This window comes from Theropithecus gelada, chromosome 15 (assembly GCF_003255815.1).
Source record: "Theropithecus gelada isolate Dixy chromosome 15, Tgel_1.0, whole genome shotgun sequence".
NCBI classification, from domain to species: domain Eukaryota; kingdom Metazoa; phylum Chordata; class Mammalia; order Primates; family Cercopithecidae; genus Theropithecus; species Theropithecus gelada.
In genome coordinates this window covers 98,116,438-98,128,735 of record NC_037683.1, presented here as the reverse complement: position 1 = coordinate 98,128,735, position 12,298 = coordinate 98,116,438, and the positions used below count along the sequence as shown (strand labels likewise).

General features: G+C 38.3%; 1 protein-coding gene across 6 annotated transcripts in view; it reads right to left on the bottom strand.

Moving 5' to 3' along the window:
* NTRK2 (neurotrophic receptor tyrosine kinase 2) overlaps positions 1-12,298 on the bottom strand; it is a 364,220-nt gene that overhangs the window by 314,727 nt on the left and 37,195 nt on the right. For all 6 annotated transcript variants that reach the window (XM_025358953.1, XM_025358958.1, XM_025358954.1 and 3 more), the window contains 2 exons: positions 9,445-9,513; positions 6,575-6,729 (listed from right to left, as the gene is read on the bottom strand). In XM_025358953.1, the coding sequence (XP_025214738.1) occupies positions 6,575-6,729; positions 9,445-9,513 (224 nt within the window). The remainder of the gene's footprint in view (positions 1-6,574; positions 6,730-9,444; positions 9,514-12,298) is intronic.

Below are 12,298 nucleotides of genomic sequence, written 5' to 3'. Positions count from 1 at the left end.
TCACTTTCTCTTAAGGAAAAACAAATCTCTAGTCATTTTGGATTAAGCCAGGGTTTTACTAATATTTTTCAGTAATCACCAGTAGGTCTGGCTTGTGTTTGCTTTCAGCTTGTTTCAGTGATCCTGAGCATCACTTTACATGTATAAAAATATTCAAGTAAATTATAATTTTGTCTGTTCTCTGCCTTCTCTCCTCTCACTTCTATTTGTGCACACATAAAAGAACTTAAAACAAATAAAAAACACTTGACCTATCTCTTAATTCTCTGTCAACAGAATACTAAAATTCTATAACCTTCCCCTCTACCCTTCTATCTCTTTGTCATATCTTCAAAGTTCTTTGCCTCCTAAACAGCTATATTCCACAACCAAGAATGAAGCAAAAATGAGCCTGACCTATTTAGAAGTGATTGCTTTATACCTGGTAGCAAAACTGACAGAAAGTTAGCAAAAATGACTTTGCAAGCTCAAATTTGAAACTGCGCTTCTAAGCACATGTGAGCCATGTCACAATAGTGACAGCTACCACATAACTTCTAAACACAAAAATTTAAACAGCAGTTGACAGATGAGAAAAAAACAACTTCATTTGACATTCTAAGAGGATAAAGAAAAATAACGATCCACTGTGTGGTTGGCTTTATTTAGGAGACAAAACTTGATCTCTAAGAAAATTAAAGCAAAGCAGTATGCTAAAATAGCCTTTGTGTATAGTTTTCAGGAAAGAAAGTCAATCCAACTAAGTTGCTAAGAAAATAATGTTTCATATCACTCTAACTTCCACATAGAGCATTAATATAGCATATTCTTTTAATCTGGAGTGTTAACAAAGTAGAATTACTACCAGTCTATTTTCTTGGTTCAACACAAACAAAATAAGGAGTATGTACAAATATGCTACACAGACATATGTGCTACAAACTGTGGTTGAAACCAAAAGTAAATCTTAAAAGTAAATCACTAAATTCAATTTATCTCAAGGAACCTGGCCTCTCCTTCTGGGCACCTGTGAACTGACCTTCACTAACATAAATAGTATTTTGTCGACGTGCCTTTAAAAGCTTCTACATTAAAAGTTTGAAGGTTAGAAAAGCGGAAAATTGAAATTGTCATAATAAATAGGAAGGAAACGAAAGGCAAGTCTGATTTCAAGCCATAGGACCATTAAGGATAGTTTATATAGTAACTGCACAGTTCTTCAACCAACAAGTGAATTGCCACCTTATATTCACTGTGGGACTATCATTCTGTGTGGTAACTAGTTACTAGTAAAATAGGTGCAGGGATTCTTTTGATATGACCCAGAGGAATACTGCCTTTCTTAAATGTATTTGCCATCTACTTAAGGCAGAGCATTTCATGTACTATTAACACTTGCTGAAGAAGCTCTCAGGTAAGATTTAAATAATAATGATAGTATTTTTTAAAATTAAAATGTAACATCCACTGCTCCTTAATAATCCCATTATGCCAGGGGAAGTGACTGAAAGGTTTATACTGCAAGATTAACTGCTGAAAATCATCTAAGTGTGCAGGAATTGAGCAGAAATTTTTTTTAAAAAATACTACATGATAAATAATTTCATTAAAAACACTTGAAGAATTAGCAGGGAGATTTTTTATACGAGAAGATAATCAGCACAGCCTGGCCAAATCAGCTTTCTTCACCAGCACTTACATGATTCTGTTTCAGTCTTCAGAACCATTGCTCATAGCACCTCTTTATTCCAATTAATGTGGAAATGTTACATGAAAATGTTTTGTTGCCTTGCAATTAATAAAGTTTTTCTAAGGTTTAGAAAGGCCTTGTGAAGAAACGAACCACTACTTGTTTTACAGCATGAATAAATTTACAGTAATTCACAGCAGGAGGGGACTGTTAGAAAAATATTGTGAGGCATTTTGACTACACTATTAATGAAAATGATGCAGTTAAACTTCCCAGCCCCATCTATCATGCTCGATTAATCTCTAAGGATATAAAGAAAAAAGAAGAAATGAGATTCTCTCAAAAATGCAATGAGGATAAAAATTTCAAAAAGAATGAAAAAATACTAAACTATAGAATAATTTGGCTAAAATAATGTATTTAAGTTATTTTTAATTAACTGAAACGTTCACACCATTATATTAAAAACTTAGCCCAATATGAACATTAATATGATATGGTTCATGCATTTGTTAATTCAGCAAACCTTCATCAAATGCCTGTTATGATCAAGGGGTACAGTAGGCACCATGGAATATATGTATTTGCATGTAAAATGTAGAGAACTTGTTCTCCATATAATACCTCCATGACGAAATACTAACAAGGGAAGCTTTTAAAGAAAACTCATCTTACAAACAAATAAAATCTCAGTAGTTCTTCTTCTTCATTGAAATAAAAATAGTACCAATTGCAAACTAAATACAATGGCCATGGTAGTTGGCAAATTGTTGGTTTACAAAGATGACACACACAAGACCACAGTGTTTACTGATTCCGAGTTAGCTAAAAAGTTTCACCCCCCTCCAAAAAGTGTGGAAACAAGACGAACTTCAAATCTGTGACTTAAACACAACAGATGTGTTTTAAAAGTATATGTAAAAGAAAAAGCCAGCTGACCATAAATTCTTTTTTTATTTTTCAAACAAGACATCTAACTTGAAGATACTGGTATGTTATCTGGTTTCTTCAACACAGAATTCCAGAGAAAGATTTTAAATCCAACATTCTAGTGTCATTTTCTGTTTAGATGATCTAACTTCTCCTGAAAGAACCAGTTGGGAAACCATCAAAAGAAAATTAATACATGACTAAGCCTCAAAGTGAAGGCTCCCTTTCTTATCCCAGATATCTAGAAGTGATACTCAATATTTTTCTTAGAACCCAGAACAATGTTGGAAAATAGAAGGCACGCCACTGACGGAGAAGAAACTATAAAGAACTCCTGAGCGAGAGAAAGCAGAAGTGGATGAACGAAAAGCAGCACAGCCCCAAAGGGACACATAACCATGTGCTTCACAAAATAGTGAGGCCCTCAAAGAACCCAAAAGTAGAGCAGGATTGCCGGACTCCCTGGAGATGTGGCACACCCCAGTATGGAAAAGGGCATTTCAGTCACACACACAAAAAATGACTCACAAGAGATTGTGGAAACTGATCATCAGTGGTTAAAAGGAAAAAAATCAGCAGCTGGAGAAACAGCTGAAGAGCTAAGTGATGAGTAAACCAATTCTCCCATAATACGGTACACAAGGACAAGCAGATGGAAACTACCAAGGAAAGGGTGACCAGCATGAGTGGAGCCAGAAACGTAAGTATCTATCCAATGTCGATTCCTGAATGAAACAATAAATGGAAAGAATACGTTGAGTCAATCAATAAGAAAATTTTTCCAGAACTGAAGACATGAACCCCCACATTGAAAGGGTATCTCTCACACTAAGCAGAATTAAAAATAAAATTAACCACACATCTAGTTACGTTGTGGTGAAATTTAAGAATAACATGGATAAGGAGTAAATCCTCAAAACTTCTAGAGGTGGAAAAATTTTAAAAAGCACAGGTTACCTAGAAAGAGCAAGTATCAGACTGACCTCAGACTTCTCATGAGCAACACTCAATACAAAAAGAATATGGTGCAGTATCTTCAAAGTTCTGAGTTTTTGAGCCTATAATGTTTTACTCAGCAAATTTCACTAAGGAGAAAAAATACAGGCCAATTTCCCAGCACTTAAGAACTTGATTTTATTTTTTTAATCTCTATGAAAGAAGTATTAGAAGATATACTCCAGCAAAAAGAACAATCGCACCAAGAGAACACAGTAGGACACAAAAGTCTACGATATACAAAGAAACAGGACATCTTCAAAAAAGTCAGGTAACAATATAGAAATAAAATCCCAGATGATAACAAACTGAGAGCTGGGAGAAGAAATAAAGGGAAGCAAAAATATTTTTTCTGCCTTATTGGTGGTTATCTCTATGCAGAAAATACATATTTAAATTTGTGCAGAAAATATTTCAGTGTTACAGATTTTTTAAAAAGGGGAATATTTATCACTTTCAAATAATTAAGAAAAAACAAAGAACAATGAAAGTAAAGAAAAGGAAAAACCCTACAGAAAAATAGACAAAGGATATAAACAGGTAATTTACTGAAGCATAAACACAGTCCAATAAACATATAAGATACTCAAGAGTAATCAGGAAAATGCAAACTCAAAAGCCATAACAGCATTTTTTTAGAAAGACAGACACTAATAAGTTCGCTAATATCAAGGTATACCTTGTCAGGGTGGGCATAAATAGATACGGCCATTTTTTACTGTGCAAACCACATAAACCAAAAATTCTGCTTCTTTCTATGTATTCTAAAAAAACCTTTCCACTTGTACATATGTGTAAAAAGCATGAATAAGGATGATTGCTGAAACATTTTTGCAGTATCAAAAAACTGGAAAATAAGCAAAATGCCCGTCAATATGGAACATTTAATTAATTAAGACACCTTGTACCATGATTTTCATGTAATGGTTAAAAAGAGTATGATAGATCTATGACTACTGACCTGAAATGGTTAGTAGCAAGAAAAAGACAAACATCATATGTGTAATGTAGGAAATTACCTTTGCAACACAACATATCAATATAATACATGCAATTACAAAAAGTAAAACACTTGAAAGAGAATAAAAATTAAAAGAGAAAGAACAAAACACGAACACAAAAACGATAGGAAAAATAAGTCTGTCAATTCACTTGCCACACTCTTCTATAATGTTGCTTTTTGAAAAGCATCCTTGACATTGAAATGAATTGTGACTGCTACTGTGAATGTAACCATTCAATCCTAAAGGATCAATTGAGCCCATGCCCTCATTACAGTAGATTCAAAAACTCACTCTTAGACACACAATTCGTTGACAAATTTGTAGAAAACAGAAATAAAAAATGATTGAAAATCGACAAACTGATTAGGAAAAATGAGGACCAGTTCACTCCTTACATGTCCCCTATCCCAATCACAATGGCCGAGCAATAACACGTAAGGCGGGGTGCATTCCCAGAATGCTGCCAAGACAATACGACCAAAAATTAAAATGGAAAAAAAAATGGAATTGGTTTCAGGCAAGGGCAAAGCACACGTCTGTTAAGAGGCAGTTTGTGAAACCAGAGCAAGAGTCAGATGCTTTCTCTCTTTTCCTCTCAGTGGTTGCTTAACCAATGTGGCCACAAAGGCCATGGGGATTTGGGAGCTGGCCAAAGGCCAGGTGACTCAACATTGAATTTCTTGTCCCTCTGGGCAATTCCTCTCAGTGGTACAAATTTGTACCAGAACAGGGAACAGTTACCCTCTTATCAATCAGGAAAAGACACATATTAAAAGTTGTTAGGTTTTTTTTTAAGTGTTAGCTAGCAAAGAAAACTGATAGAGGTTGGCAAGAGAACAAAGCCTTATTCCCCCATTATGAAACCAAAGGACTCTACTTGTGACAGAAAAATCTGTGGGAAGGGTCAGGGCCGTCTTCTAAGGTCATTCAGGGCAAGAAACAGACACATAACTTTATTTTTATCGCATTCCTACAAAGCGTGTGCAGCAGCTCCATTTTTCTTAAATAAAAAGTAGACCTCAAATAATAGGGTCTTCCGAAAACAAAGAATCGGTTGTTTGTGGTTAATACACAGATTCCTTGTGCACAAGAACCAGGTGCTACATGGCTTTCTGCTGTGTCACCAGCCACTAGGCCAGAAGATGAAACATAATTGTTTGTGAACTTATTAACTGGTTGACTAACCGATTCAAATGTCAGTGGGGGAGTAACATGCACATGTGGGTATTGTAGAGGTACATCACTGAAGACTAGTAAAATCCTAAGCAGAACCCTTTGCTATTCATACTTCCTTATAACTCACTAGCACTCACACGAGCTCTGACTTTGCCCTTCGGTGCCCTTTTAAATGTTGGAGATGAAAACGCTGGGGAGAGGAGTAGGGGATGACGGTAAAGTAGGAGATCTGAAGTCCAGACATGGGGAGAAGCACGTAGCACAGCAGACTTGGGGCACCCTATCAAGAGACACAGACATCTGGCAGTAAGACAAGTTTAAGGGAATGTGCTGGATTGAATTGCATTTGCTTGTGCTGCCAGGACACTTTCATCACCCTGAGATCCCTGGCCTGGGTGCCAACCAAGGGCATATGTGGCCAGAGAAGTGCCACACTTTCAGCAGATAGTTTTTGCCCAGACGGATGGGTGGATGAATGGATGCATGGATAGATGGATAAACAAACATGAACAAATAATCAAGTGAACAAACAAACAAACAAAAAGAATAAGCAGTGTACTTTTTCTCTATGCACTTTACAGCCACTCACTCCAAATTAATATTCTACTTGCAAAGAATATTCAGCAAAGTTGCTCCCAGCCGATTACTCCACACTACACACAAATGTTGTCTGATTCACTGGAGACATCAACAGAATACCATGTACAATCCAGGTAGTGGTAATTTTCCCAGACTACCACACCAAGGCAATAAGAATAATTAATAGCAACTAGAACACATTGCTTTAAAAATAAATTACCGCAATTGGGTATCTGCAGGTTTGCCAGAGGAATATTCTTGCTGCTTTCATTCAGGCAGTACAAATCCTGAGTGTCTGGACTGGATTTAGCCTCTTGGAGAGTCTTGATCCACATAATGTCACAGGAGCATGTAAATGGATTGCCTACCAGGATCCTACAGGGAACAAAAATGACAACAGATCAAGTTCCTTTTTCCATTTTAGCTACACTGGTGCTTGTAAAATACTACAGCATTATGAATTCTTTCTAGCCAGCAACGCTTTGAAGTCATACCACTTTCATAGCATGACAGTACTTATTATTCCTTCATTTATCTGATACTTACTGAGCATCTGCTATGTGCAGACAGCACTGGAGAATGACAGAAGACCTTACAGAATAACAGGGGAAACGAGATACAGAGAGAAATAGCCAAAATATAGGATAGAAAAGAACATCTCATAACATGGGGAAAATAAGGTGCCATGACAAATTTATCATGGTTATGATAGAGTTATTAAGAAGATGCCAACAAGAAGTTTTCAGGAATGCTAACATACTTATTTCTGACCAGGCTAAAGGCTCAAGTGTTACCACTTTCTAAGCTCAAACTTCAGCAGGCGGCAGAACAATTTCATCTCAATTTAAAATGAGATTGTAAGTACAAAGCTAAGACTAAAGTGTGAATGCCAGAAGGCTGGTACCCCTAGCTTTCTGCATCATGCAATCACAGTCAGTTTCATTGATTCAAGATAGCGGGAGTGAAGGTGAGAGAGAGAACCTGAAAGGGAGCTGCAGACCTCCTTCACACACACACACACACACACACACACACACACACGCATGCACAGCAAGCTCTTCTGAGGGCGAGACAACTGAGCTGTGGATTAAGCTGTGTTAGACTACTGTGGGTGGAAAGCCACCGCCATTCAGACCTCAGCCCTGCTGCCTGGACTCCTGTGGCCTGCAATGGGTAAAAGAGGAAGTAGTCAAGAGGAAAATAAAAACCACAAGGAAAAAAAATCTTTAAATGCTTATTTATAATACTCAGTGGCCTATTTAAGATGAATTCCATTTATGGTAATGAGCCTTTAAATGAGGCCATTTAAAATCGTTACATAGACTCTGCCTGGCATTAACCACAATACTTAAGATTTCCGTGAAGACAGGACCTGGACTTTGCCACATCATTTAGTCCTGTGGTTTTCTGGTTGGGTTCTAAGAATCTCAGGGATCCCTGGAGACTTTTCCAGGAGCTTCTTAGGGGAAAATGTGGTCATGATAGACTCATTTAATTTGTGTCTGCTTGATCACCTCCAAGTATCCCTCCAACACCAAAACGGGATTTGATGTTATGGGATATGGAAAAGAACACAGAAAAGACCCACCACCAGTTTAAACCCCACTAATCCAAAATGCTGCCTGGAGCTCTGAGGACATGCAAAACTAAAGAGTCTTTCTAAAAGAGGATATCATTAACTCAGCAGAAGGGATAAAGAAGGAAAGGAATGTTTCAATTATGAATACAGCAATGTTCATATGACAACACAACACTGGTGCACAGCTGGCTTCTTTCTCCAGCTTACTGTGCAAGCTCAATGATTATGACAGCACATTACACTTATATCTTTAGGTTTCTACCTCTCCCACTGGATGACAGAATCCAGGAACATAGAAACGTTTCTCCCTTTATCCCCATGGCCCTGTGCCATATCGTATTGATTTGTGATAGGTACAAAATTAACATCGGTTGAATCAATGGATTAAATACTCTTCAAGAAGAATATTGAGACATAAATTTGAAATTGAAACTCTAATTTTTAATCCAGCAAGAAAATTTTAAATAATGTTGCCCAAAATTTTTACACCAAGTACTTTATCCTATCTCATATATCTTCCTTTAGTTTGTCATGCCTATTCCTGTGTTAGAAGCATTAGTGCTTCAATGCCCTGAATTCACTTTATTCCAAATAATTGCCAATTGCCAAGACTTTCACCATATAACACCCATTACACCTATTAACTTGTTGTCTCTCCAGCAGTGACATCTTCCAATCTGCACAATTTCCTTGTGAATAAGGATGGATCTTCATGAGAAGACTCCACAATTCAGGCAACATAGAGTTTAAGCAAATGCCATTGTCTAATCTTCAAAGGCCTCTTCCTGGGCCCACATCTGCCCCACAAATCCTCTGCATTAGGACGCTTTGAGGTGCCATAAGAATGGCAACAGTTCATATTTGTTTAATGGGGACAACGCAAGGAATTGAGCTCATTTGGAAATCCTGGCTGTTAGTCGTCACCACCTTTAAATATGTTTTCTATCATTTCACAACAGAAGAAAATGGGACTTAAAAATAAATATTGAATGCAGTAACAGACCTGGAAGAAAATCTCACAAAGATGGGTAGGGAAAGAGAAGAACTACCTTTCCTCCAATGTTCCCTATCCTAAAGATGGACAAAAGTGAGCAGAGTTTTGCCCATTTTTATTTCCTCCTTGAATGGGTTTGCTTGACTTTAGGGCCTGAATCCAACAGGAACCAAACAGATGCTGTGAGATATAAAGTATATAGCTGTTTTCACACAAAGCCCCCTTCTTTTTCTCTTTTTTCCCTCTACTAGAAATTATTTATGTAAAAACAACATTTAAACGAACCAGATATGATATGTCACTACTGAGATTTCTATTTTTTTAATTACTGAATTTTTAAAATGAGAAATAATAAACCATGAGGGAATAAAAGACTGAGAGACTGAAACTTCAGAAATCATTTTTCGAGAATTTGATATGAAAATAGATCTGCAACATCACTCATTAAAAGAAAAATACTGAATTACCCCTTCCTTTGAAAACTTTTCCCCAAATGCCACACAAAATCATTACTTACAGTTCAGACAAGTCAAGGTGACGGAAATGTTTCCTAGACAAACTCGTCAACTTGTTTCGGGTAAAATTGCTGAAAGGAATCAAAAACATTAAACATGAATTTAAAATGTTACATTTTAGGAACACAGTATTCAGAGATTTTGTTTACAAAATACAATTTTATTTGATCATTATGCATGCTTTACTTACATCCAAATCTCTCTCTCTTTCACTTAGAGTGATAGCTGAGTTTTTCCTCTAACCTTGTCTATATTTTTTTCTTTGCAGGGAGGGGTAGCATAAATATATTGTGTATTTTTAATGTTTTTTTCGCCCAAAAGCTTATTTTTCATATGTTGATTTGGAGCCAAGTTATATATCTCATAGAAATCCTGATCTTTTGAACAACTAATAGGAAGATATGTAACATTAAATAAAATTTAAAACTATAAACCCAGTAGGGAAAAAAGATGCCTTAAAACTAAAGAGCATCATGGATATTTTGAAATTATGTGGCATACAAAACTCTGAATATTAACTGAATTCAATATGTCTTTATATGAAAGACATTTTATTGATGAAAAAACACTACTGAGATTGTTTACATATGAGCTAGATAACCGAATACCTCCACGATGGGAACAAAAAAAAATTAGATAACAAGGAATACATCAGATTTCATCTGAAGACGGTATGTCTTCAGATTTGGACCAACCAGACAATAAAAAGATACATTTGTGATTAAAAAAATAATAATTTACTGACATGTTCCAAACATGTAATCTGATTCGATAAAAGAGTTTCCAATGATCAGTGCCATGAGATTTTGGGGTAGGAAATTCAGAGCCATAACCCTGGCAGCTGACTCACTCTGCAAATTTGTTTACTGTTTAAATTTATTTAAAGAGTGTCCGATGCTTGGGCCTACAGATGTGTTTAATAAATAAAATGAATGTAAAACAAACATCAACTTTCACAGAAACAGCCAAGACCTCTACAAAACGGAGGAAGCCAATGAGTCTTTCAGCGTATGTTTCCTGCCCAGGAAGGCAAGTGTTGGGCTGAGAGTTGGATAAAACATGAGATCTGGCCGGGCGTGGTGGCTCACGCCTGTAATTCCAGCACTTTGGGAGGCCAAGGCGGGCAGATCACGAGGTCAGGAGATCCAGACCATCCTGGCTAACACGGTGAAACCCCGTCTCTACTAAAAAAATACAAAAAATTAGCCGGTCGTGGTGGCGGATGCTTGTATTCCCAGCTACTCAGGAGACTCAGGCAGGAGAATGGCGTGAACCCAGGAGGCAGAGCTTGCAGTGAGCCAAGATTGCGCTACTTCACTTCAGCCTAGGCAACAGAGTGAGACTCCGTCTCAAAAAAAAAAATAAAAAAAATAAAAAATAAAAAATAAATAAAAAACATGACATCTGAGGGTGACAGTGATCCTGGCCCCTTCCCTGAGGCTACTCTTCACTGTCAGCCTAAGGAAGTATCCTGGTGTGTCTGATCAGTCACACAGTCCTGGGGTTACAACCAGGAGCCAAAGCATGAACTAAGGTTAGTCAGTTGATAAGAAGGAACCTACCACTCTGGTGTGTCACAAATCATGAATGTGTGTGTCCACTCCCAGTTTAATTCTATATTGAGATCTCCACTCATCCAAACCCCTACCTACACAAGGGTACCCTCCTTCCTTCTAGGCGTGCATCTTCTCGCTTCACACTGAGTATAAAGTGCTCACCCACGTGAAAAAATAATCCACCAGGAAGTTGTAAAATGTGCCCACATAAGTCTCTTCTTTTGGAACGTGAATTAAGAATGGGTTTCGGTCGGGCGCAGTGGCTCACGCCTGTAAACCCAGCACTTTGGGAAGCTGAGGCTGGTGGATCACCTGAGGTTGGGAGTTTGAGACCAGCCTGGCCAACATGGCGAAACCCCGTCTCTCCTAAAAACACAAAACTTCGCCGGGTGTGGTGCCGGGCGCCTGTAATCTCAGCTACTTGGGAGGCTGAGGCAGGAGAACTGCTGGAACCCGGGAGGCAGAGATTGAGGTGAGCCAAGATGGCGCCATTGCACTCCAGCCCGGGCAACAATGGCAAGACTCCTTCTTAAAACTAAGCAAAAACAGGGCCGGGCGTGGTGGCTCAAGCCTGTAATCCCAGCACTTTGGGAGGCCGAGACGGGCGGATCACAAGGTCAGGAGATCGAGACCATCCTGGCGAACACGGTGAAACCCCGTCTCTACTAAAAAATACAAAAAAACTAGCCGGGCGAGGTGGCGGGCGCCTGTAGTCCCAGCTACTCAGGAGGCTGAGGCAGGAGAATGGCGGGAACCCGGGAGGCGGAGCTTGCAGTGAGCTGAGATCCGGCCACAGCACTCCAGCCTGGGTGACAGAGCAAGACTCCGTCTCAAAAAAAAAAAAAAAAAAAAAAAACTAAGCAAAAACAAACAAACAAACAAGAAAAGAGTGGGTTTCACTGGTCTACAATGCATTGAAAAGTCAGTCTGCCTATCTTTTCCACAGTTTCTAAGGCACAAATGCTTTCATCGGAAGTCCCAATCTTTCTAAAACAAACCAAAAACCAAAAACCTGCTTTCCTCCTCAAGAAAAAGGCGGAGAGAGGCAGCGAAGAAAGCAGTTTAGGGTGAAGGGTCTCCCTGTCTGCTGGTAAAACCGCCGCCCCGCGGAGCTGCTGCCTCTGTGGGGCCGCCAGCAGCACCGCAAAGAGCGGGGTTATGGGCCAAAGAACAAGATGAGTCTTATGAACCATACTTATTATTGGGGCCAAAAGCCAAAAAGGAGGAAGAGGGGAGGGAAAAAAATCAACAATCCTCTTACTGTTTGATTATAGAGCTTTGCAAGGGAGCTAATTAGCAC